The 25750-nt window shown below is 43.2% G+C and overlaps 1 protein-coding gene across 2 annotated transcripts in view; it reads left to right on the top strand.

Moving 5' to 3' along the window:
* Positions 1 to 23758, top strand: part of TNPO2 (transportin 2) — a 31249-nt gene extending 7491 nt beyond the window's left edge. For both annotated transcript variants that reach the window (XM_083481264.1, XM_083481265.1), the window contains exons 6-25: positions 953 to 1086; positions 2437 to 2518; positions 3774 to 3896; positions 4268 to 4386; positions 5635 to 5695; positions 6620 to 6788; positions 7634 to 7786; positions 7933 to 8158; positions 8826 to 8997; positions 10578 to 10664; positions 11069 to 11176; positions 11479 to 11637; positions 13889 to 13976; positions 16289 to 16387; positions 16831 to 16926; positions 17456 to 17531; positions 18648 to 18747; positions 19277 to 19351; positions 20494 to 20623; positions 21188 to 23758. In XM_083481264.1, coding sequence (XP_083337390.1) covers positions 953 to 1086; positions 2437 to 2518; positions 3774 to 3896; positions 4268 to 4386; positions 5635 to 5695; positions 6620 to 6788; positions 7634 to 7786; positions 7933 to 8158; positions 8826 to 8997; positions 10578 to 10664; positions 11069 to 11176; positions 11479 to 11637; positions 13889 to 13976; positions 16289 to 16387; positions 16831 to 16926; positions 17456 to 17531; positions 18648 to 18747; positions 19277 to 19351; positions 20494 to 20601 — 2235 coding nt within the window. In that variant the 3' untranslated portion in view covers positions 20602 to 20623; positions 21188 to 23758. The remainder of the gene's footprint in view (positions 1 to 952; positions 1087 to 2436; positions 2519 to 3773; positions 3897 to 4267; positions 4387 to 5634; positions 5696 to 6619; positions 6789 to 7633; positions 7787 to 7932; positions 8159 to 8825; positions 8998 to 10577; positions 10665 to 11068; positions 11177 to 11478; positions 11638 to 13888; positions 13977 to 16288; positions 16388 to 16830; positions 16927 to 17455; positions 17532 to 18647; positions 18748 to 19276; positions 19352 to 20493; positions 20624 to 21187) is intronic.
* The last annotated feature ends 1992 nt before the right edge of the window (positions 23759 to 25750 follow it).

The following is a 25750-nucleotide window of genomic DNA, read 5'->3' as shown; positions in this document are numbered from 1 at the left end:
CTAGCTTAAATATCTGAGTTTCTAACACTGGTTGTGATCTTTAAAACCTTAAATGGTTTGGATCCCATATATTTGAAAGTCTGCCTACACCTGTACCAACCTTCTCACTATTTGAGTTCAACAGTGGAGGCCCTTCTTGTTTGCCCCACACCAAGAATAATTACATTGGTTAGTATGACAGAGAGGACATTTTCCATTGTAGCCCCACAGCTTTGGATTTTTTTGCCAGTTGGGTTCCACCAGACTATTAACACTGTGCAGACCTTTTGGAAAGATCTGAAAACCTGCACTTTTTCAGTGGCTTTTATTTGAAAGAGTTTTATTGAGTTTTGCCACTGTGTTGGCTGTCTTGCTGTGCGCAATGGCATCCAAATAGCACTGCTACTCCACTGTTAGTGTCATGGACCAATTTTTCATTAACCAAGGAAGAACCCTGAATTAATCTGGGTGGATAAGGTAGGGTGTATGAAAAGGGAGCAATTTTGAGCTGTGTTCTAAGGGTGAGATCAGAGATTATTAATCTAAAGCCATTTTCCTTTTCAACTTGAAATTGAAACTTGAAGTTCCCCACCCTGTTCCAGGAATATTCTAGCCCCCAGCCAAACCTGCCACCATCATTTTTTCTTCAGATAGGCTTTTTCTCTTTAAAAACAATCCTATTGCTACATCTCTTGTAGCATCCTTAGCTATTTAGGCAATTAGTTGGCATATATCAGACTGTTGCGTAGGAAGTCTGGCTGAGGGTAGGAGGACAACACGTTCTTTCAAATTGGCAGTCTGTCACTTAGATGGTTTTCCTTTGGCATAGACCTCAAAATGAGTTTAGCTCATGCCAGAAGAGCAATTTGAGCATTGAAAGTCTAGCTCTCATTGTTGGATTTAGATGCTCAGATGCACTTTGCCTGTTTCCTAACCTCACATATTTGGTGGCGACTATTTCTATGTTCTCTAGGGAGCTTTTGGTGCCTTACAGAAGATCTGTGAAGATTCTGCTGAGCTCCTGGACAGTGATGCTCTCAACCGCCCTCTTAATGTTATGATTCCAAAGTTCCTCCAGTTTTTCAAGCACTGCAGCCCCAAGATTAGGTATGTAGCTGCTATGCTACTTATTCTTGTTCTGTGCTCCAAAACTTGAGAAGGATGTGCTCTTGTTGAATATTGTACATGTGGTGGAGTTGCCCTCCTTATGCAGGCAGCATTGGAAGTAGAGAATGGTTTGACAGACTTGGCCAAATTGCAAAATTGTCATGTAAAGGAAGGTTTACTGTAAAGTGGCATCCTTTACTTTTGGAAGTGTGATTGTTACACTGATAGCTGTATACTGTATATAATGTAATTGTTATTGTAAATACATTTTATATTTGTATGCAGTCCTTATAGTAGTAATCACCTTCTTCTTCTTCTTCTTCTTCTTCTTCTTCTTCTTCTTCTTCTTCTTCTTCTTTGGCGATCACTCATAGCTGAGTAAGATGGTAATAATAAAACATAACTGACCAAAACCCCCACAAACAAATCATTGACTAAGCAGCATAATGGCTTGGTTCAGACATGTGTCAAATAGGCCATGATTTATTAGACTTTGGGACCCAGTGCTTCTGCCCACATCCTCCTTCCTCTATTGCACCTTCTTTCTTTCTTGCATCAGAATATTTGCAGGGTTAATTAAACCACAGTTTCCAGTTATAACTGAATCTCTGCCTGTAAACCAAAATATGAAGGCCTAATCTGATGCTGGTTTCATGTCCTGATTTGTAATTGATTAAACTGCACTTTTCATGTTCAGATGTAATTGGAAACTGTCTTAATAAACCCTGGGAGTATTGAATTCCAGAGAGATGGGGAGGAAGCATGTGGGCACACGGCTCATTCTTGGCCAGATAGATAGATAAATCTGTCTTAACCAGTCCTATGTCTCCAGTAATTCAGTTCCAATTAGAGATGGAAATGTAAAAGGCAATAAAATGTTGCCTATTCTGCCAACCCATTATTTGAGGTCTGTGGGAAAAGCCCTGTTGCTGGTCCCACCAGTGAATCTGGCCAATGGAATGGCGACTTGTGAAAGGACCTTTTTCATAGCAGTGCACCAATTGTGTAACTACCTCTATGGACAAGTGCATCTGTCCCATGCATTGTTGGCATTTAAATGCAGACTAAAGTTATATATATTGCTCAGGCCCTTGGCACATGAATGCCTATTGCAATCTCTGTTGCTGGCTTCTGCATTTGATTTTTAATGAGGTGTTGTATATGTTGTTTTAAGTCAGAAATTAAAATTGACATAAATGTTGATTTTTGGCTTGTTTACACTGCAAAACTGTTCCTTGGTACCCTGAAAAAACTGCAATTAAGCTAACAGAATGCATTGGTGTTCACTTATTGGAAGTAAGTAGTAATTGCTTGGTCAAGTGGTTTCAGCTGTCTTTACTGTCTCTTTAGGTCCCATGCCATTGCATGTGTTAACCAGTTCATCATGGAAAGGGCCCAGGCCTTGATGGATAACATAGACACCTTCATTGAGGTGAGATGGATTTCTCTTGTCCAGTTGTGGTTATTGAAAGCTGAAGCATCACAGTCCATGATTGACTATTTATTAGGCACAGAGTTCTGGGACTTAATACCTGTAAGGGATGCTCTTGATGTTAGCTGGTCTATCAAGAAATTCTTGAATGTTTGCCACTGACCTCTGTGCATTTATAGATCCTGCATAATGTTCTAGGGTATACACGAGTTCACCCATTGCCCTTGCCAGACCCCTTTGGCCTCATTGTTGCCCTATGCAAACAAAGTGATTTACTGAAAGTGCTCCCCTGTAGCTGCATAGTGGCAGGGAAAGTTAACAGGAGCAGTTGAGCAGTTTTTCAGAGAAATGTATCCATAATTTGTTGATCTACCTCCTTGAGGAAACACCTAATATGGTCCTAGAAATTCCTGAATTCCCCAGATCACCGTTTGTGTTAGCCTAGCACAATGACTTTGAATCTTCTCAACTGTTTGTTCATTTTTATTTTTTTAAGACCAGTTTTTCCTCTCAGTCCTCATAATATCTGCATTTTGCCTCCTTTTGTAAATGTAGGGAGTGCCAGATCGTAAAGCTTTTGTCCAGTTCTTAATAAGATCTTTTTTTAAAAGGGAAGATAGGGATTTTTAACACTTGCATCCTAAGCTTTCTCTGTCTCAGTGACTTCTTTCTACTGCAGTAACATATCCATGGCCAGAGGCAGCCTTAGGAAATACAGGCTCCAGTACAGAGAGAAAGGTATTTGGTTCTTAACACCAACATACTCCTTCGCTTCAGGCCTAGTCAAACATAGTATGGCCCTAGCTATGCTTCCTGAGACCAATGTTTCTGTTGTATTGTGCTACCTCTGCACTTGCAAATGTGCAGGCAGTGTCTGTAAAAGTCTCAAAATGTTCATAGGCTAGAACATATAGTTGGTGCTCTCTATTTTGTATGCTTTTCAGTTGTGTTCCTCTTATATACACCAATAGTCTACTAACTGTGTGTCATTTTGTTACCACACCTCCACTTGCCAAAAATACTAAGCTTGCAGAGAACTTAAGAGTTCACATGCAAAATAAGCACATTTGTGTATTTATTGGCACAAGAGCCCTGAGCATAATGCTTCTCTGCTGTCTGGCCAAGTTGCAGCAAGTCTAGAAGAACCATCTCTGTGTTGGAAGGCACTGGTTTGGGCCAGTTGAAGGGGATGGTGTTTGATTCTTAGCCAAATTCTTTTGAATGTGTGAATGTTAACTCTGCCTGCTCTTGGCAGCACCTGTTTGCTCTGGCAGTAGATGAAGATCCTGAGGTTCGAAAGAATGTTTGCCGAGCATTGGTGATGCTGCTAGAGGTGCGGATTGATCGACTGATCCCTCACATGCATAGTATCATCCAGGTAAGTGCCTTTTTTCTACGGAGCAGGTCCTCTTAAAATGCTGCCTTGCCTTTGTTTGTTTCAGCCACTAGGACTCTAAATGATATATCTAGAAGTGCCACCAAGTCTGCCTGAAGGTGATGGAAGCTGATTTGGGATTTCATGTTTAACATTCCATGTTAGTGGATCAATAATGTGACTGAGTAGGCATAATTATGCCACTTGTTCGGTGGCGGGTTTACTTCATTGATTGATGCCGCTGACCTGGCATGTCACAGCAAAATGCTGCTGTATTTTGATGGTAAACGTCATCATTCTATGAGACAGGTGCAGCAAAGGCAGTAGCTGTCTCTGAGCCAAAGTTACATGTTGGTCCTCTTGTTTCCTTCCAGTACATGTTGCAGAGGACCCAGGATAGTGATGAGAATGTGGCGCTGGAAGCGTGTGAATTCTGGTTGACCCTGGCTGAACAACCCATCTGCAAGGAGGTGCTCTCTTCACACCTGGTGCAGTGAGTAGCTTTGCCTCCGCAGTACTAGCATTCTAAGTTGCATGTTATGAAGCCCAGTTTTACTTTGCTTCCTGGTTGACTTAAGTCATGGTTAGGGGCTGCCACCCCTGCTTGCTCCATTCACCAATCCTTTTGTTGATCCTCCACCAATCCAATTCCTCCTTCCTTTACACCTGACCAGTCTCCATCCCTTTAGACCTCACCCATCCCCTGAGCCACACTCCCTTTTAAGGGAAGGGGAGATGCTTTAGCAAACTATTCTGAAGCACCTTCCCCACTTTGTTAAATAGCTCGCCTGGGCCACCTGCCACCCATGCTGCTTGCCTGCTTGATGTTCTTTCACCATGCTGGCTGCCATGCAAAATGCAGCATGACAGCAGCATTACATTTTTATGTATATTGTACCTTTGTACATGTATAGTGTACATTTGTATGTACAATAGGGCAGTGAGACTCCTGGATATCTTAGACTTACTAGATTTGAAGGGGCTTGGGCATCTGCATGTCCATTCTCCCTGCACATGGTATTATTGCATGTTTCTTCGGCTGTAGCTTTGTGCAAAAACAAATTAAGGCAAAAGCTGGCATGTTGCTAAGCTAGTTTTGCTCAGCTTAGCTTTATCTTTACTTTCATATTTTAAGCATATATGCTTATAGTCTATCTAGTGAATCTAGTACAGGGCTCTTCCAAGTTAGAGGTGTGGAGCCCTTCAACATTGCTTCAATTCTGTTTTTTCTGCAGTTCATCATTACTGCAAAGTTGGGGAGAATTGCCAGATACGTGCAGTATGACTGAGCATTCGGAGCTGGGACAGAAAGGGATTTTTAAAATGGAAGAGTTCAAGGGAAAGGTGGCTGCTATGGAGTTGCTGTGCATACTTGTTGCGTGCCCAGAGTACCTGTTTCTCTTTCCAACTTGGCAGCAGAGAATAGCATTTTGTGCTAGCCACAACCTTGTGAGCGTGGGATTGCATGGATTATATAAATTACTGTTGGGCTTTTCTGTCTGGCAGTAGTGGCACTTACACTAAGCAGTGTGTAAACGCTTGCTTGCTGCAAGGAAATCTGCATTGTAGGGGGCATTATCTGAACAGTCAGTAGCTACTGAAATCCCCCCCCCCCATGTGCACAAAGACATTACTGCTCTTATTTGGCAATGATTAACTTCAGCACCTACTGTGGTCTTATGTCATTCTTGCCCCAGGACCCACTTGGTGAATCACTTTTTCTACTCCTTCTCCTTAACAGATTGATTCCAATTTTGGTGAATGGAATGAAGTATTCTGAAATTGACATCATATTGTTAAAGGTATTGTTTCCAATTTAGGATTTAATACAATATGTATTTCCACCTTCTTCTGGGTTTTACATTCCTCTGTCGCAACTTGTTTACTGAGCATAACAAATGAAAAGGATTCTGTGTTGTAACATCTAGAATCTCATTCATCCTTACCCCACTCTTGCTGCTGACCATCCTTACAGGCACAGTGCATGGCAGTATGGTTGGCAAATCTTCCGCAACAATGAAACTTTGCCCTTTCAGTTCTGATAGTTGAGGAGCCTCATTCCATAAGGCTGTAAATTATTCCTTGTCGTATTCCTAAAATTGAGCATACCGAGTGACTACCGATCCCCTTCTTATGTAGTTGGCATTTTAAATGTACTAGTTCTGTTCTACTGAAGCTGGGTCTGTGGTGCTGGGGGCTTTCACTGGAACTCCTGCAAGTTCCATCATGAGCCGCACCTATATGCTGACTGAATAACCATGTCTTTATAAGAAAAGTTCTTCCTAAGATTACAGACTAGGGTTATGGGCTTGATCAGCTGAGTTAAAACACTTTTTCTGCGTTTCTTGGCTGCAAAACCCCCCTGGTGACTTTAACTATGTTTTGCCCCATTTGGTATAAGTCTAACTTTTCAATTGAAATTCATACATGCTTGCACCCTCCCAAGTCAGTGGCCAAGCATATGCATTCTTGGAAATGATGCATAACCTTCAGCCTGACAACTGTGATGGGTTGTTGTATTCGTCCTGTCTGATCCATGGATGCATGATGTGAAGAGTCCCAAGAGGACTGGAGGGTTATCATTCTTTGCCAGGGTTTATTTTGGCATTAAGTAACTATCCCACCAAGAACAAGAAATATTGTACTGTTTTGCAAGAGCTCATTTCCCTGGCAGACGAGACTCAGTATTAAATGGGCTTCCATGTGCTCCCCCTACTCAATTTCAGGGTGATGTGGAAGAGGATGAAGCCATCCCTGACAGTGAGCAGGATATCAAGCCTCGTTTCCACAAATCACGCACGGTTACCCTGCAGCATGAGGAGGAACGGCTACAGGATGATGAAGATGGAGAGGATGAGGATGACGACGATGACACGCTATCTGACTGGAATCTGAGTGAGTAGGGGAAGAGTTGTGCAGTGCTTTTGAGATGGGAAAGTGTCAACTATGAGGATGCCAGGAGCTAGTAGAATGGAGCACTGGGCACATAACTGACTAGATACCATTTCTTTTCATTTGGGATGGTATGGGGCAAATGCCTCTGAATACCAATTGCTGAGAATCGCAGGTGGGCAAAGTGTTGTGCTTATGTCCTGCTTGTAGACTGTCCTCAAGCATCTGGTTGGCCACTGTGGGAACAGGCTGTTGGACAAGATGGGCCATTGGCCTGATTCTTTAGACTCTTATGTGGGAAGAAGATACACACCGAAGGAGCTTATTCAATGGCCCAATTTTATTTCTTGTTAAAAAGATAGTTCTTGTTTAATAGAGTTGCTGGAATTGCACAGCTTGGGGTTTTCTTACCCCTAAAAGATACTTTCTGCCTTGCATGTTTATCCTAAAGCAAGTGCTTTTTTCCTGCTTGTCTCTTCCCTAAAAGACTCTTGGTTCCCACAGAGCTTACTCTGTGCAATGCATAGGGAGTCACTTTATGCTGGAGAGTGGGATCAAATAGCAGCCAAGGCTCCACACACCAGATTTGTCAGTCACCTCTGCCTTATGACCATCTGAGGCATAAGGAGGAATGAAATCCAGCTGGCAGCTCCTGAGTGGAGCCAGTTGTGCCCCAAAGCAGTGAGGCTCATATTCAGCCCCAAACATAAACAGCGCAAGTTCAGGAATGCAAAGGAACAATAAGGCACAAATTGGGAGACCTTATGGGCCTAATTTGGCTCATGGACCAAAGCTTTCCCACTGGTGCTCTGTGCAGATTCTACCACATAGCCCCATGTCTCCTACAGGAAAATGCTCTGCTGCTGCCCTTGATGTCTTGGCCAATGTCTTTAGAGATGAGCTCCTCCCACACCTGCTCCCGCTGCTCAAGGGGCTACTCTTCCACCCCGAGTGGGTCATCAAGGAGTCCGGAATCCTCGTTCTAGGGGCCATTGCTGAAGGTGAGTTCTATAATTGTATCACTTAAACTAGGGGTTTGCATTTGCAAAAAGGGGAAGGCATTGGCAGCAACTTCATGTGAACAAGAATTTGGCAGCCCTCTGATATGCCTAAAAAGTATGCTGAACGTATTTTCTTGCATTTCTAGGCTGCATGCAGGGCATGGTTCCCTACCTCCCTGAATTGATTCCCCACTTGATCCAATGTCTCTCTGACAAGAAGGCCCTAGTGCGCTCCATTGCCTGCTGGACCCTGAGCCGTTATGCCCACTGGGTTGTGAGCCAACCCCCAGACATGTATCTCAAGCCTCTGATGACAGAGCTGCTCAAGCGGATTCTTGACAGCAACAAGAGAGTACAGGAGGCTGCTTGCAGGTAACCCATTCATGGCATCACTTCACTTGATGCACATTTCAACAAGTGTGTTTATCAAAACAGTGTAAGCTCAAAGGGCCTGAATATACTTCTTTTCTGATGGTTCCTTGCAATCTATAGCCATTTCTGTTTGAATGTAGAAGTGTTTCCCAGGATGCTTTCGCAGAGTCTTGGTCCGTTATGGTTAAGCATTTGAGTTGGGCAAAACCAAACACAGAAGCTATGACTATCTAGATCAGGTATAATGTGCAAAAATTAAAGAGTACCTTAAAATTGATACACATCTTGAGGCCTGGCCTTATTCCTAACTTAGAACCAGACTAGATTCTAGAGTATCTCTGAGCCACAGATCTACTCTTCTTAGATTCATCGTTTCTCTTGCACCCTTCAGATTTTCTCTGGATGTGATGAAGAACTTGAAATTTGAGCTCTGCTGTGATAGTTCATATATTCGTACTGTCTGACCCAGAGAAATTCCCTTATACTTCAGATCAAAGAGTGGCATAGGGTTATAGTTGATTCTTGTGCAGTGAAACTGATCTCTTAAGTGCCCAGGCCAGGATAGAAATTATCCAGGCATCTGTGTATTTCAATCTTTCCAGCTTCTGGTGCTGCTTTCACTTTGGTCATGCCCACCACTTTTTTTTTCTTGTAACCTTAATTTTAGTGCATTTGCCACCCTTGAAGAAGAGGCCTGCACAGAGCTGGTCCCATACCTCAGCTTCATTCTGGATACTTTGGTTTTTGCATTTGGGAAATACCAGCACAAGAACCTACTGATCCTGTATGATGCGATTGGCACCTTGGCTGATTCTGTTGGGCACCACCTCAACCAGCCGGTATGTGCATTCTTCTTTTTGGCATTAACAGTGAAAACTGCTAGCATTTAATCACCATGGCTGGTTGTGTCCTCTTGCCTCTTCTCATTGGGGTGAAATACTGTCAGCATAAACTAATTATTGAATGCAGGGCAGTCCAAATACGTGAATGTTTTTCCTTCATTAGTGTGATGAACAAAACCCACTGTAGTTTAACTACATGTACACCACATTAATCCCCCTCCTTGATAAACCTTGATTGGTGGTACATTCAGAGACCTGAAGCAAAAAAGGTCTCCTATTCCAAGAGATAGTAAAAGAATCTAATTGACTGTCAAACCTGTTTCCTTGGTGCTAAGATATTGCAGATGAAAGGTCTAGAGAAGGGAAGCCCAGAAATGTTTATTTCATTGTTATTGAGGCTGTGTGTATGCTACTTTATATTTAAAGTTTGTTTGTTTTTACAATCAATCAGTATATAAATTGGGTCATTTTATAAATTAAAATTACTACTGACAGGAAGAGCATAATGAAAGGACAGTGTGCTGTAGTTGATAAAGTGAGGGACTAGGGTTCATATCCTCACTCAGCCACAAAGCTCACTGGGTGAACCTGGCCACTCTTTGAGAGTTTTTGTGAAAATAAAATGGAGAGGGAGGAACCATATAGGCTGCCTTTTGCCCCTTGGAGGAAAGTCAGGAATACAGCTCAGCAGAAGAGCATTCTTTCTATGCAGACAATCCCACACTCAATCTTGGAAATCTCAAATTAAAGGATCTCTGGTGGCGAGGCCAATTAAAACAAAGTTGGTAGCTCTCTGGGGTCTTGGGAAGAGCAGACAGTATTTGGTTAGGTGAACCCAGTGGTTTGACTTCATACAAGGCAGCATCGTAGTTCCATATATGATTAGGGAGAACTGCTACTTGTTGGAACTGTTACGAGACAGATTTCCCATTTTTTCTACTTTGTATTATTGACTACAGAATAAAGTAGTGTTGTGGTGTGAGCCTTAACTTAAAATAAGGTGCAGCACTGATTTCTATTATGCTGTGGCACTACAAAAAGTTACTTTAGTGTCATGCAGGTGGAAGTGGTTACGAGTTCCTTTGCTATTATGCAACTGTAAGTCTGCAAATGCCAGTGAGGTAAAATAGTAGTCTTGTGCTGCATCTCCACAAATAATTATTCTTAAAAGGCAAAGAAACGTCAAGCACACATACTTAATAGTCTTACTTGTCAAGCATGTTGTTTTTCCTACTGATGCTGTTTCTACTTTTTCTTATTTGATATAAATGCTGCTAGTTATGTCTGCTTCTCCAGACAAAATTATTTTTCTCTGAAATAATACCCTGGTCAGAGTGGTTGGGAAACACTTAGAAGTCTGGTTCTATGGAATTATAGTAGTAGTCTTGGTCTGACAGTATCTGCACACTGAGCCCAGAAACAGTGATGACCAATGAAAATACAAGACATTCGAATCCTGAAGTTACATGTTGAGTGTTTTTCAGTTCTGAAGGATTCTGGGCTCACTTTATGATACTGGCAGTGGCTGGGACTGCAGCATGATCATAACTGGTCATAACTGATCTTCTCTTACCCAGGAATATATCCAAAAACTGATGCCACCGCTGATACAGAAGTGGAATGAGCTAAAGGATGAGGACAAAGATCTTTTCCCTCTCTTAGAAGTAAGTGACCAGCCATTAACTTTGGTGGGCTCTAATGCTTCAGTTGAAAGAACTAAGCTCTATTGTGCATAATGGCCATGCTGCTCAAAGGCAATGGTTTCCCCACCCCCTCTGTCTAGCAAGAAATGTATTTAATATAGTGTATTGGAAATCAGCAAAAAATGTACTGTTGCATGTTGAGAAATATAGACATTTTGGTTCCCGGGCAGGCTCCTTGTCCTTAATGCACAATTCTAGCTGCTTGAAATAAACACATGAAAGGGGCAAGTTGTTTCTTGTCCCTTTCATGACTGAGCTAAGTGGTTTTGTGTTAAATGGTTTCAGTGATAATAAGGGCAAGACAATGTGCATGCCAGGTGGTCCTCCATGCATGTCTTTTGAGTTGCTATCTGTTATTTCTACAGTGTTTGTCATCTGTAGCAACTGCACTCCAAAGTGGCTTCCTCCCATACTGTGAACCTGTCTACCAGCGCTGTGTGACACTTGTGCAGAAGACCCTTGCCCAAGCCATGGTAGGATAGGCTGTTGTTTCTTGGTTTTGGTTTTTTTAAAAAAAAGTATGCTGTATATAATACTTAAGTGTTGGAAAACTGAGTCCCTGTTGATCAGAGGAGGATCACATGTGGGCAGATTAACCATAACTGGCAGTAACAAAAGCTAGCATTAACCATCGACTAGGCAACTGAAACTTACCCTGTTCTTTAACAGCACAAGTGTTCCTGTTCAAACTGTTGCTCAGTGAAGCTTGCCAGGGCCTTGTTGAGGCTTTTGTGTTTTCTTTGAGGTAAATGGTTCTCTGTTCTCAAATTCGTAGATGTATAGTCAACACCCAGACCAATACGAGGCTCCTGATAAAGATTTCATGATCGTTGCTCTTGACTTGCTGAGTGGATTGGCTGAAGGTCTGGGGTGTCACGTGGAGCAGCTTGTGGCCCGGAGCAATATCATGACTCTCCTGTTCCAGTGCATGCAGGTGGGTGAGAGAGAGTCCTGCGTTCAATGTGTAATGACTGCTTTAGGCCAGTTCATAGCTTCTGGGACCCTGGGATTTCTCAGCCCCAGCCAAGAACTTGAATTCAGAGGTACTTGAGATTAGGCTCACCATTTGTTTTCCAAAATTTAGACTAATGTTAATAAAGCTTACTTTACAAGTAAGTTAGAGAAGTCAATGCTAGAAAACAATAAGATGAGAATTAGCAGACAGAAGCACTGTATCATCAATGCCTCTATGTCAATGGGAAGAAATCAGGTTTTGAGGGTGGTGTGGGTGATGTGTTCTACATCATGTGCTGTTCTATATTTGAGAATTATAGGCTGAGTAAATTATTGAATATGATAGGGGACTGGATAGATGGTGAGAAACTAAGTGGGGAAAATAATTTAGAAATAATTGTAGCAGAAGCTGCAAGAATAATTGGGTGAATCCAAAGGTTAAAAAAAGAAACAAGCAGGGGGCAAGTGTCCCAGAGTGTCTGCCTTTCAAAAGGATGTTGGACTAGGTTGTTAATGCATTGCGAGTTGTATGAAGAGTTGGGGAGAAAGCATCAGTTGTAAGGTTTCCCTGACTTAAGAGCCTCCTACTATCCCGGGAAGCAGAACTAGACAGAACCAGCAATGGATAGTCCTGTTCTGGTATTTCTGAGAGGGTCTGTGCCTATTAACAGCCAAATTCCTTCCATCTGCACAAGGCTCCTTCGTAATAATTTTAACAGGGAAGGAGAGTTTATCACTGTCTTTTATGAGAGACCTGTTGAGTGCAGACCCAGAAAAAGTAATGATTAGTGAATAAATAAGTTTGCATCCAAATTTAATCTCGTATCCTGGATCTTGCACATCTACTTTGTTTTCCCTCTATCACTTACAAGTGAGCACCCACCATTATGTCAGACTGAGATACACTGCCTGGGAGAGAGGCCTGGGTGATATATATTGATATATGTGGGGACAGACCACAATGACAGCTTCACTCAGTGGTATATTGCTGGTGAAACTGTCACCGCTCTTGAGTCCCTTTGCTTCCAGCGGCCAGCACGCTGAGGGAGAAACAAACTGGCTGGGAGCTGGAGGCAGAGGGACACAAGTGGCAACGGTTTCACCAGCAATATACCACTGGTGAAAGTGCCATTGCACTCTGCCCGGGCCAAATCAAGCTGAACCTGCGAGGTGCCGATACAGCTTGCTCCTTCCTCCGCTTCTTTAAACTCCTTGGCTGAGGAGCACACTGCTGCCCTCGCCTCAGCCAAGCAGTTTTACAGAGCCCCTGACCGGCCACAGGCTCACATGAGCCAGGGGTGGGATGAGGGCTCCATTAAAGTGCTCCCCCTCCCCAGTTGAGAGACCCCCCAACCCCGCTCCTGTTTGCACGCAAGTAGGAGTGGGAGCAGGGCTGCTCAGCTGGGAAGCGCAAAGTCCGCCCTTCCCAGCTGAGAGATCCCCAACCCCACCTGACTGCCTTCTCCAAGAGGGTGTGCTGTGCCTTTACTCCCAGAAAGACAGAGCCCACCCTCCCGGTGGAAGGCAGCCAGGCAGTTTAGGGACTCTTTGATGCTGCTGGCGGGCCCAACGCTCACCAGCAGCCCCTCTCTGCAAGGCACGAATAGGGTGGCTTTGTACCCTGTGCCTTGCAGACCACCCGGGAGGGTGAGCTGCATCATTCCTCCTGTGGTGAATGACCCCCCCACCAGAGGAAAGAGACAGTGCACCTGCACGGGCGAGGACAGTCAAACACACAGAACCTGATAGGTTCCATGTGCTTGACTACTGCCACTTGGCCCATCTTCGGAGAGTGGGGAGGAAGCGGGCAAGATAGCTCGCCCCCCCGCCCCCATGCCAGCGAAGGCAGAAGGAGCTTGGCCAAGGAGCCCCAAGGTCCTTAGGGCTGCTCCAGCACAAGTAGCAGGGGACTTGGGGCTGGCTCCGCTGGGGACAGGAGCCTTTCCACCCCCTGGCTGAGCAGCAGGCTGGAGCCAGCTGTATTGGCCACAGCCCATGAGGCGCTGGGGTGAAAGTGACTCGGCTCCCACGATGAGAGCTGGGGCAGTTTCACCCAGCATCTCGCTGGTTGAGGCCAATGCAGCTTTTTTCAACATTGCGGTATATCACCAAACCATGTTTGGCTGGTGATACTCTGCGATGTTGAAAACCCAACATCGCCCAGCCCTACACTGCAGTCTAGATGGTACACACAACAATGTCCCTTCTAAACTTACTTGCTCTCCCTGTAGGACACAATGCCAGAGGTTCGGCAGAGCTCATTTGCACTCCTAGGAGACCTTACCAAAGCCTGTTTCATGCATGTCAAGCCATGCATTGGTAGGTACCTGTTGAGTTCTTGTTGTGTGATGTTATGTTTCTTGGCATGATAGTAGTGATCTTTGTGTTAGCACTGTTTTTAATCCCAAGATCTGAGAGGGACCGAAATAGCTGCTAGCAGTTATAATAGCTCTCAAGTGGTAACAGATTTTGGTATATCTTGTATCTGGAGGAAGAAACATATCTGCCTTGGTTTTCTTTTATGAAAAACAGGGTTTTGCCATAATGCTGTTAGGGCCTTGCGTAGTAGTTTAGAGGGGGCATAGCTAAGTTGTAGAGCTCATGCTTTACATGCAGAAAGTCCCAGTTTTAATCATTGGTGCACAAAACAAAGAAAAAGATTAACCAGCAGGTATTTTCCTGGCAGATTAGCCACACAGACGCTGCTGGGTTTAAGTCTGTCTTGCAGCCCACTCAGGAAACCTCATTGATTACTTTGAATCCTCTTCCTTCCTGTCTTGGCATCTTGTTTTAACTGCCAGTCCAGACAGACATTCTTTCTCCTTCTCTGTCCTCTGTGCTTGCTGATTGCTTCCATCTTTTTTGTCAATCCCCTTTTAGTGTTTTCTTAGGGAATCGTCATAAGACTCTCTCCACCTTGACTACTCAAACCCCTGGCCTCTGTTCCCATATGATTGCTTATGTTCAAAGTAGCTGCTTCACATTAGTCAGAAAGGTGACAGATTTAAGTACCTTGTCAGTTCAGGGCAATCTCTGCATTTTTCAGAAAGACAAAGTAAACCTCAGAATAGATCTGTCCTACATTCCTAAGGTGAGCTCCACCTTCCATAGGTCACAAGAACTGAACCTCCCCTCTTTTTGCCATCTCAAAAGGTACATAGAAGCACTAGATGAAATACAAAGAGTGAGAGAGAGAAATCAGTAAGTGGTCCTAAGCCACAGAGACAATTCAGGGCCAGATGATCCAATGGTATGATTATAGCCAGAAATTTGCTACCAGAACTAAGAAGGAAAAATATCCAGAGGTGCTATAGTAGCCGTGTGCTTTATTTAGAAAAAGACCAGTGCTTAAAGTTTTAGAACTCTCTTCAAGGGTACTTTTCATTTTGAGCTCCTTTCAGAGAGAACAGGTTCTTTTTCTTCACCCTCCTAGATTTATTGCTGCTATGTTGACAATGATAGTTAACACTGAACGTTTCCCTACTTTTAAAATTGTTTCAGTACTGTCACTGTTAGCTCTGGATAGGGAATGAGTGCAACTTACAAGACTACTTAGTCAAAAGCTAGTGTCTATGACAGGATGTGTGCAAGGAGCCCCCTGGCTTCTACATCTAATGCAGATTCAGGTATTGCCAATATATGAGTGCAGAAAATTGATGGATCAGAGTCTAAATACTGTGGACATGTACCCTTTCTCATTTTGGTTTTGAATGCAGCATAGATTCAAGACTCCGTATTCTTATACAGCACCTTGCAGCTAAGGGCTATGGGTACATTATTTTCTCAGATGTTTCTGGGTGAAAACATATTCCCTCTTGTCCAATATGACTGCAGTGCATTTAAATTTTATTTTCTGTTTACGTGCAACAAAATGTTATATAACTGTCCTTGTATATTTTGGATTAATAGAAAACCAATAAAATCGATTTATTTTTTTTAAAAGTGCAACGCACCCTGGAAGTTGGGCAGAGTTAGGGAAGAATGCAGCATAGTGCTATGGCAGTTGTTTTAACTTTATATTTTGTGTATTGTCTTCCATTTATTTTGTGCGTCCCCCTTGATATTTTTGAATGGGTGATTTATGCATTATTCAAATAAATAAAACAATGTCATTTTAGCTGTGCCAAAGGCCAAAACTGGGGCTGTCACACAAACCTGAGTTAGAGCATTGATCTTGTTTGGAAACTGGTTTGGAGGACTAAGGACCTCACCTTTGCCTTGGTGCTAGTCAGTGCTGACTAAATTGCTAGTGTTTTATCTGCCCTATTCTGATAATGTAGTTGTTTGCTTTTGGTTGGATTTCTGTGTATCTTGTACTTAGATCAAAATACAGTGGTACCTCATGTTACGTACTGTCCCCCTCACAAATGCTGCGGGTTACGCGCTCCGCTAACCCGGAAGTAGATGCCTCTTGTTGCAACCTTTGCCCCTGGATGCAAGCGGAAGTTGCGCTCCAGTGGCGCAGCAGCAGCAGGAGGCACCAAGAAAGCGCGCCTCATGTTACGAGCGGTTTCCTGTTACGAATGGACCTCCGGAACAGATTAAGTATGTAACACAAGGTACCACTGTAGTGTAGGGAATGCTATAAATACTTCAGTTAAACCAATACATGTCTCGTCTCTTCTCTTCAGCTGAATTCATGCCCATCCTAGGGACCAACCTGAATCCAGAATTCATTTCTGTTTGCAATAATGCCACCTGGGCTATTGGAGAGATCTGCATGCAGATGGGTAAGTGTACCAGGAACCCACAGTAACTTTAAGCAGCTAGCTTTGTACTGCCATGCCGTTCAGCAGTGGTACCCTCTTCTAGCTCCTTATAGGAGGAAAATGCAACTTCCGACTCTTAGGATGGGTAGGTGTTTGGCTGTTAAGTTGACTTATTTTCCTACATGTTAGCGGTGTAACAGCAGAAGTTCCTGAGTTTCAGCAAAGTGTAACTAAATTCGTTTCTACTATTGACATAATAAGGTCCTTGGCCCTACATTATGGATAGCTCATGAGAGTCTCGAGTTACAGCTACAATACTGTGTCTATCTCTAATTTTGGGCCATCTGGAAGCATGCGATTTCCTCCTGTATGTCAAATGGAGCTGGGTATTGTGTAGCAATTCAAGGTTGATAACCTGATTCTTCGAGCTATGTATGACTCAGCTGACCATTTCTCCTTACCAGGGGCTGAAATGCAACCATATGTTCAAATGGTCCTGAATAACCTTGTGGAGATAATCAACAGGCCAAACACCCCAAAAACACTTCTAGAGAACACAGGTGAGGGTGGACTCCTAATTCTGTCTTAATTGCATTTCCTTTTGGTACTCTTGTGCTTATTGTCAAACTGGTGATAAAGGGTTTGTATGTACCTTTTCACTCATCTGCTTTGGAAATGGGATCTGACTTTTTTATGCTGGAGCACATGACCAGTCGTGGAAAAATCCAATTAAATCTTGGAGTTCTGTGACTATTCCTCCACTAACACTGCACTAATTCTAAGAAGTTTTCTTGTTTCAGTTGCCTGCTGAGAGTCCCATGGGGGACATGATCCTATATCAAAGAGCTAATTTCCTTTTCTAGAAGTATCTTCTGGCCCTTTCTGCACACAGCATTTGCAAATGGCTCTTGAACACCATATTTCCCCCCTAATACTTTTTACAACTGCACTATGCACTTATTATGGTCTAGGTCCTGTGATGCCATGTGCCCCCGTATAAATCCCACCTTCCAAACTCATGATGCTACAGAACAGACAAGGCTGCTGCTTTGAGCAGTTGTGACAGGCTTGTTTCTCTCCCCTTTCTAGCCATCACGATTGGACGCTTGGGTTACGTCTGCCCTCAGGAGGTGGCACCGATGCTGCAGCAGTTTATCAGACCTTGGTTAGTGTTTATACTCAGACAGGAGGTGTGGCTTTTTGGCCTCACTTTGCAGGGGGTGAAATCCACAGGGGCCACCCTCTCAATCTGGCAGCTTCATTCTGGAACAAGTTGATGTGAATTCAGAGGCATTTTGCTCAATCAGTTTTTGTCCAGCTCATATTTGTCTCAATCGGTACATCATCCATCAAGTTTGTGTTTCTTTTAGAGGGATATCTCCATTTTTCTGAGCGCCGGTTGGGATCCAGTATTGCATGAGTGTACTTCTGGCGGTGAATTGAGACTTTAACTTTATTTTTTACACCCTGTAGCCAGTTGTGCACCTCCCAAATCTCTGGAGGGTCCCCCATCCCTTGAAAGCAGATTTTGTGTACAGGGGGCTGCAGGGTGGATGGCAGGAAGGTTAAGTCCTGTTCAAGTAGAAATCCACACTGTGCAGTACAAACTATTTAGACAATATATACAATACAAAGAGAGTGATACAGATAGTGCATCTATTAGTATTGTACTCGTGCCAAGGATATTGGACAACTGCTAGATATTCCCTGCGATGCTGTCCAGTGACAAGCTGCAGAACTCTCCTTGTACATCCTGCTCACCTCTCTTGTCTCTTTTCCCCTCCTGCCACTACGTAGCAACTCTTTGGATGACACCATCTTCACACTCTAGTTGCACAGTAGTCATCCATCGGTATTTCTGAGAATGCAAAACACACGTGGAGCACACTTTTTTCTTCTGTGGGAAATTACTAAAATGTAATTAGTCACATTTAAATATGTTCAACTTTCTGCCACCTTCAGTTGGGAGAGGGATTTGCAGCCTTATCCCAGCTATTGATCTGACTTTACATGGAATCCCCAAATACCCAGAAAGGAGTATTCTAATTGAATACTGGTATTAAAAAGCATGGCCAATAGAAGAGCACACCCTGGACAGGAGAATTAATCTAATACTTGATCTTCAGTAAGTCTTGATCCATATGTTTGTAACTTTTTTCCCGATTAAAAAAAGCCAAGCCAGCTGTTCTACCTTAGCATTATTGCATGGATTTGTGGGGAAGGAGCTATTTTTTCTCTTCTCTGCCTCTCCAGTGTGCAAAGTGTTTGCTTTGGCTCCTAGGTGTACATCCCTCAGGAACATACGTGATAATGAGGAGAAGGACTCGGCCTTCCGTGGCATCTGTATGATGATTGGGGTAAACCCGGGTGGAGTTGTGCAGGTAATTATGTTGAGAGATTTTTCAGATGTTTGTGGGATACCTTTGATCACTAGAAAGGTCACTGTGACAAATATATAGCAAATGGTTGAACCCCAAACAGCACAATTGCTTCTTAAGGGCAAAGTACCCTGGCCTTTGACAGTTCTAGTTATTTTGTTTTGTGGGACCCACCTCTTTTGCTGAGTTTATATTATGTGTTCTGGTTGCAAAAAGTTTACCTGCCTTTATAATTATAACTGTTTTACTGATTTTACTTTATGTTGCTCTAACCTGCCTTGGGACCTTATGGGAAAGGCGGGTAAACAATCTTCATAAATAAGTATATCCAAAGTCACATATATCTTACAGAATTATGCAATTTATTTTGATGCATCTGCAGTTGGAGTACTGTGTGCTGCTTAGTGTCTTTTTCTTTGTGTCCCTGAGTTGCAGTACATTTCCCAAAACCTGTGCTGGTTTAGAATGCTAGGAAATCTCTAGTGATTCTAGTGACCTGGGATCTGTATTGAGTTTTCTCATTCTTCTGTAGGATTTTATTTTCTTCTGTGACGCTGTTGCTTCCTGGGTGAGCCCCAAGGATGATCTGAGGGACATGTTTTATAAGGTATGTCACTGCAGTGGAGAAAGGCTTCTTTGGCCATATACTAAAAGAATGGGCTTTTGCTCATAAGGTATGTTTGTTTGTCATGCTGGCATTGGGTGGTGGGGATACACCTAGATTTCCCCTTGACACAGATTGCTGTGTGTGAATATTTATTGAAACCGCTAGCCACATTTTGTAGTAGGCAGTGTAGTTGACCCAATAGTTTCTGCCTTGATAGCAGACTCATACTAAGCCTTGGCTTTCATTTTTAGCATTCCCAGCACCAGTAACTAGACAAAAGCTTGGAAATGTGGTGGCAGTATACTGATACTTAGCAAGCCCTCCCTGGACTCAGAAGTGTGTGGCGGCTATCACTCAGTTGCAAATAAGCTACTTTGTAACACCAGGCCACACCACGGCTTACTGCAAACATGTGGGTTCCTGGAGCAAAGATTGTGGCTGCAGTACTCCTCCCCCCAGTACTGCTGCTACAACGTTACCTAGGACTAGCCATGATTTAACTTAATGTTATATCCAGACTTGGGGTCAGAGACAAATAAGCCTGAGTTCGGACATAATGCCAAACCATAGCTTGGCAGCAGATACAGGGTGCAGATTCCATTTATTATCAAGTGAATCAATCATAAAGTGGGATTATAATCACAGACTGAGAAGATCCTCTGTTCCAGTCCTGTGGAGGATGCAACTACAGCATTCTTGAGAGATGGTCATCCAGAGTTCTTAAATACCTCGAACAAAGGAGAACCCTCTTCCCTGCACTTTCCTAAGGCAGTTTGTTTCCACTGCCAAACAACTCTTCCCGCAGGAAGTTCCTTCTACCATTTAGCCAAAAATTATTTTCCTGATATTTCCACTTCTGGGTTCTAGCCTTCCTCTCATGTCTCATAACTACAGATTGGAGTTCCTGTGTGTATACACTTGATATGCAACTGCTAAATCCAGTTGAGCTCTGCAAAACAAACTTGGGGCCACTTGTGTATGTTTCAGTTAAGGTTTTAAGCAAGGTTAACAAGTTTCCCACTCTTGACACAGAGTGTAAATACCAGGTCTCCTAGTTCTCTCTGAGCCCATGGGAGGCTAGAGTTGGGGGACAGAGTGTGATAGCTATTTTCCACTTGTGATGATCTCTTCTTCTTTCTCAGATTCTTCATGGCTTCAAAGATCAAGTTGGGGAGGAGAACTGGCAGCAGTTTTCAGAGCAGTTTCCTCCACTGCTGAAGGAGAGGTTAGCTGCGTTCTATGGGGTCTAGGCAAACAGTGAAACCGTACTCGGTAAGTCCCATATTCGGTGAGATAGGAGAGGGAGAAAAGCCCCAAGAAGGGAATGGAGTGACCAAAGTAGGAAGAATGAATTGAATGTTGGAGCTAATTGAGATGGAAAGATGTAGGCCAGCTTGTACTCAGTTGTCCTCTCCGTGATGCAGAATCTGTGTTTCAGTGATATTGAGCAGAGGCTCTTGAGAATGTGAATGTGGAGATCAAATATCCCATATAGGAAGCAATCTACTACCCTTGTGGGATGTGTCAGGAGATGGCAGTGCAGGAAAGCCCACATTCCCCAGCCACAATTCCTCTTATTCTGATATTTGAGGTTCCGGCCTTCCGTATTGATATTTGCTTATGAATTAATGTAGCGGAAGAGTTCAAAGTCCACCCTACTCCGGCTTTTACCCCAATTTGCCAGTGCAGCAATCAGTCTGCCCAAGTTAGTTGTGGCTGTGCATCCTGCAGACATACTAGTAGATAGCATGAGCAACATGCTGTGAAAGGGGGAGTCAGGGTCTAATGTGCTCTGCTGGTTACTTTTATTTAATACTGGCTGTCTTTTTTTCTCAGGTTCCTGTGTGCGCTGGGAGGAATACTGGGAACTCGTCCACAACCCAGTGTTACAAATCCCTGTTAATGGGGGGTTAGGGAGGACGGGAAGAGCATTGTGGGACATAAAATGACTTCACTCCCCATCTCCTGAAATTTACAAAGTTGGGGGGGAGGGTGGGCCTCCGTGACCAATTTAAACAAAAACCAGGGTATCTCACTAGCGGAAGGAAAAGGTCTCTACTCAGAGGCCATCATTGATGGAATGGGGTGGGGTGGGACTCGGACCTGGGCTGAGAAAGGGGAGCAATCTTAAACTGCAACACTCTTGAGAAGGGGATCTAACTAGGGGCCATCATAAAGGACTAGCTAATAATAAATAATAATAATAAATAAAGGATCAGGTTTAAGATGTTAAAATGGGATTAAAAGATACAATGGTTTAAAACCAGCTGATGAAGAGGGAAGAGTTAAAACTCAATCCAAGGGGGTTATACTGCTGTATATTTCCAGTCACCGGTGTTCAAGAGATCAGCTATTCACCTTTTCAAGACTGCATGGTGACCAAGAAGTAGACTAGTGAACCTGTGAGTAGCCCATAATGACTAAGTGTAAGCATTTTCATCTAGGAATCTTAAGGAAACCCACAAACCCTTTTTGCCATAGTTGCCATGGCACTGTGTGCTGGATGTGATGCTTGGAGCAAAGGCAGCCTCTGACTTTGTGGGGACCTGCCAGCCATCTAGGGAGCAGTCCCTATCATAACAAATACTGTTGGAGAAGCATGTCTTTATTTTTTAAGAAGATGCCGCAGTGCAATGAATCTGTTACCCTGTTGTTCAGCTGTTACTTTGTGACACTGCTATTGCATTACTTCAGCTGCAGGAGGCAGGAGAGAGCAAGGAAGGAAACTGAATTCCATCTGTCCATAGGCCAAAGGCTGGCGGAGACCAGTGTGCACTCGGTCATTTTTATATGGCACACGTTATGTTGTATCCTGCGCTATTGGGGGTCAGAATGGCATTTGTACATACATAATGGTGATTTAAACTTTCTGTCTTAAGGGAGTTCTATGCCGCATCCACCACTTTGGTTTACAAAAGGAGCAGTAAACATAGCAAAGCATAGAGGAATTAATAAAATAGAGCCCTCCATGCATGGCCAGTGGAAGCTCGTAGCTTTTGCTGCATGCTTAGTGGAGTTGCTGTCTTAAATAATTCTCATTAGACCCAAATCTGTTCGGTCCCTGGAAATAGAATCTGGGGTTTGCTGAATGAATTTGAGTTAGTGAAGCCATAGCTTTTTAATTGTAAGTGAAGAGGATGTAAAGTGGAAGCAAGCCTGTTTTCCCAAAAGCAGCTAGGTTGTGGGGAAAAGGGGATACTGCTTCACCTGATGAGAGCAACTTCTGGAAAAGTGGGAAGTGCTGGGGATGAAAAAATAGTCACCACGAATATTCTGCAGAGTCAACAAGAATAGAGTTTGCCCAAGGAAATGATTGCCAGCAGGCAGCGTGCTGAGGAAGAAGAGACAAGTGAACTGAGCCCCAGCCCCAGCTTTCTTCAGAGCAGATCCCAACGGAACTTGAGCAGCATCAGGATTGGTAGCCAGACAACTGGGTTGAACTGTGCCTCATATCCTGTATTGCTTTGGTGATGGTAGATACAGTGGTGGGATGACTGAAGAAGATATATGTGACAGAGGATGGACACCCGCGTTCTGGGATAAGGAGATGCTTTCTTTGACAGCAATTGACAGTGACACTGAGTATAGTGGGGTGAATTTCTGAAAGTGTATTTGTGAGATTGCTCAGTAACTTAAACTTCACTGATATCCCCTCCCATCTCCTTTTTCTTTCTATCCCTGGCCTCTGTTTCACATGTTGTAGTGCTTGCAGTTCTTGGAGATTTGTCATAGAACTTGCTGGGGCATTATTGTGCAGGCTTTTTTTTTAACTTGGAGACAGCACATACCTAAGTGAAAGCTGCTCTCCTAATCCTTGAATCCAGTTGCTAGGGACAGCCCTGCACTCTTCTAGGATAGCTAGTTCAAAAAAAAAAATGATAGTAAACTTGCAAATGCATTCCTCAATTCGTCTTTTTAATAGTGTGGAACTCGAGCAGGTCTCTGGAAGCAATCAGTTAGTTCTTTGCATTTTAATGATTTTATTACAAGCGTTCCCTCTCGTGCCTCAGTTTCAACTTTCCCTATCCTGCAACGGGGAAAGCCAGAGGGTTCTATTTGGGAAGCAATTGGTTTTTTAAATGGGCAAGAAATGTGCACAGATGGCAGGCAGAATCCTGGCTTGTGCTTCTCAACTGAAGGCTTGTGAACTCTTCATTCATCCAGTGAAGTTTAAGCTACTTGACCTGACTGCCTCTTGAAATGAAATTTGTCTTTTGTACAAGTGCTTCTAGTATTGCCTCCTGTTCGTTAATCCTGGATTTGTATATTTGTAAATGTGCCGTAATGTTTCCAATGGTGGAACTGCAGTGTACCTAGTGTTGAAGCAGCTGCTTGCACCTTCCTCAAATGAGATTTTTCTCATTTTATGTATAATTTTTTTGTCAACTAAAAATTCTTGTGACTCCAGTTTCCATGTTTCTGCCCAGTTTTTCACCCCATAACTGAATGTTTTGTGTATTTCTGGCACAGGTTTGAGTGGCCAGAAAATTCAACCAGGCTGAAGAGCCTCTCTTACTGTAGAATTCAAAAAAAACCCAATCAACTCACAATTTAAACACATTTAACTTTTGTGAATTCAGCTTTACATGCTTACCCAGAAAAAATTTAAAGGGGGTGGGTGTCTGAGGGGCAGGGGGAATCTTGGCAATCTCACCTGCCACTGCACTCACCTTGGGAAAGTGTGTTTTGACTATACAGTACACAAATTTGGCTTTATGCACTAGGTCCATGATATAACCCGTATAAGTTGAAACTTAATTTTATTAAGTCTTTACTAACTCTTCTATTGGCCTGCTCTATTATGAGGGTAGTACTTCTGACATTACGTGGGAAGCTGCAAACCCTCTTCTAGTTGGATTTAATAGAATTTTCAAATTGTCACAATGCCAACTTTTATATTGGTAGAATGATTATATACCCATTAGCTCAGAAGTGCACCAGTGTTACGTGGGATGATGTAATTGTATTTCCACCACATATAAATATCCCAAAGTGACATCATTAATTCGTGATTTACCTTGGAGGGCTACCTCTAATCCTTAGTTGTATGTCTTTGCCAATAAAGGCTGAAGCTGCTTAAATCCCTTTGGCTTTATTGGCCAGCACCTTGAATTGAGTCCAGGTCAACAGGAAATCAATGCAGATTCTCAACAAACTTTTCAGAAAAGGGCAGGTTAGAAAGGCAGTTTCCTGAGAAATCCATATCTACATTGAATTCTAGGGGTGAGACTGACTTGCAGTCCTTTTGAAACAGCATAAGGTATTAACTATTCCTGGCAAGCCTAGTGGGCTTCAGTAGGAGAGAATGGTAAAATACCTGTTCCCATTCTAAATATACAGTAACTCTCATTAAAAAAGAGACATGGGTGCACCAGAAGCAGCTTAGTCATGCTGGCCACATGACCCGGGAAAACTGTGGAGCGGACAAACGCCAGCTCCCTCAGCCTGTAAAGCGAGATGAGCGCCACAACCCCAGAGTCGTTCACGACTCGATTTAACTGTCAGGGGGTCCCTTTACCTATCATTAAAAAGCTTGTGTTGTTAATTAATATACTACTATTGAGTTATTAGTATGGCTAACAGTAGTAATTCACTTTTCTGAACAAGTTCTTCCTCACTGGTGACTAACATGTTCAGAAAATTAGACCTTGATGCTTAAGGGCTTTTGGTAAGTTCTGTTGACATAAGCTGTTACATTTTTATTTACCAGTGTGAAGGTTATGTGCGTACATTATCCAATTCCCATTTTCTTGGGTAAAAAAATCTGACACCAGCATATTGGGCATGTTCACACATTGCACTGAACACTGGTGCAAGCTGTCTGTACATACAGAAGTGTTATGTGTGGAAGAGTGCACATTTTTTCCTTTGTCCAGCTCAACACATGGACTGTACATTCATTGATTGCGAACGTCCCTATTGGCTCATACTAAAATTTACTGATTAGAACATGTCACTCAAATGCATGTCAGTTTGTAGTTTTAAAAGACATTGCCCCACGTTGGACAAGAGATTCCTGCATTGCAGAGGGTTGGACTCATACCCTGGTCCCTTCCAACTCTACAGTTCTATGATGAAAACAACTACTGTATTCCAAAACTATGAATGGCTGCAGTTGCCTTATATTATTCTTTAAAGCCTAGTCTGAAGACATGTTCTTAATCTTGTCTTTTGAGCTGTCCATGTTTGTCTTACTAACCATTAGCAAATCGCAGCCAGTTACGGCAAAGGAATAAACTAAGCTTACAAGATAGTACTATAACTACTCGGACAATACTGAAATGGCGATCCTGTGCTCTTACGTGCCTACTAAGAGGGAAGCCAGGCCTTCCTTTGACACGCCTAAGCGGCCTCGACCTGATCCTGTTGACCGGAGGCAGCTGCCGCTGCGCGAAAACG

This window comes from Podarcis liolepis, assembly GCF_965112155.1.
Source record: "Podarcis liolepis genome assembly, chromosome: 2".
In the NCBI taxonomy this organism is placed as follows: Eukaryota; Metazoa; Chordata; class Lepidosauria; order Squamata; family Lacertidae; genus Podarcis; species Podarcis liolepis.
The sequence above is the reverse complement of the archived record's forward strand: the minus strand, read 5'-3'. Positions and strand labels throughout refer to the sequence as shown.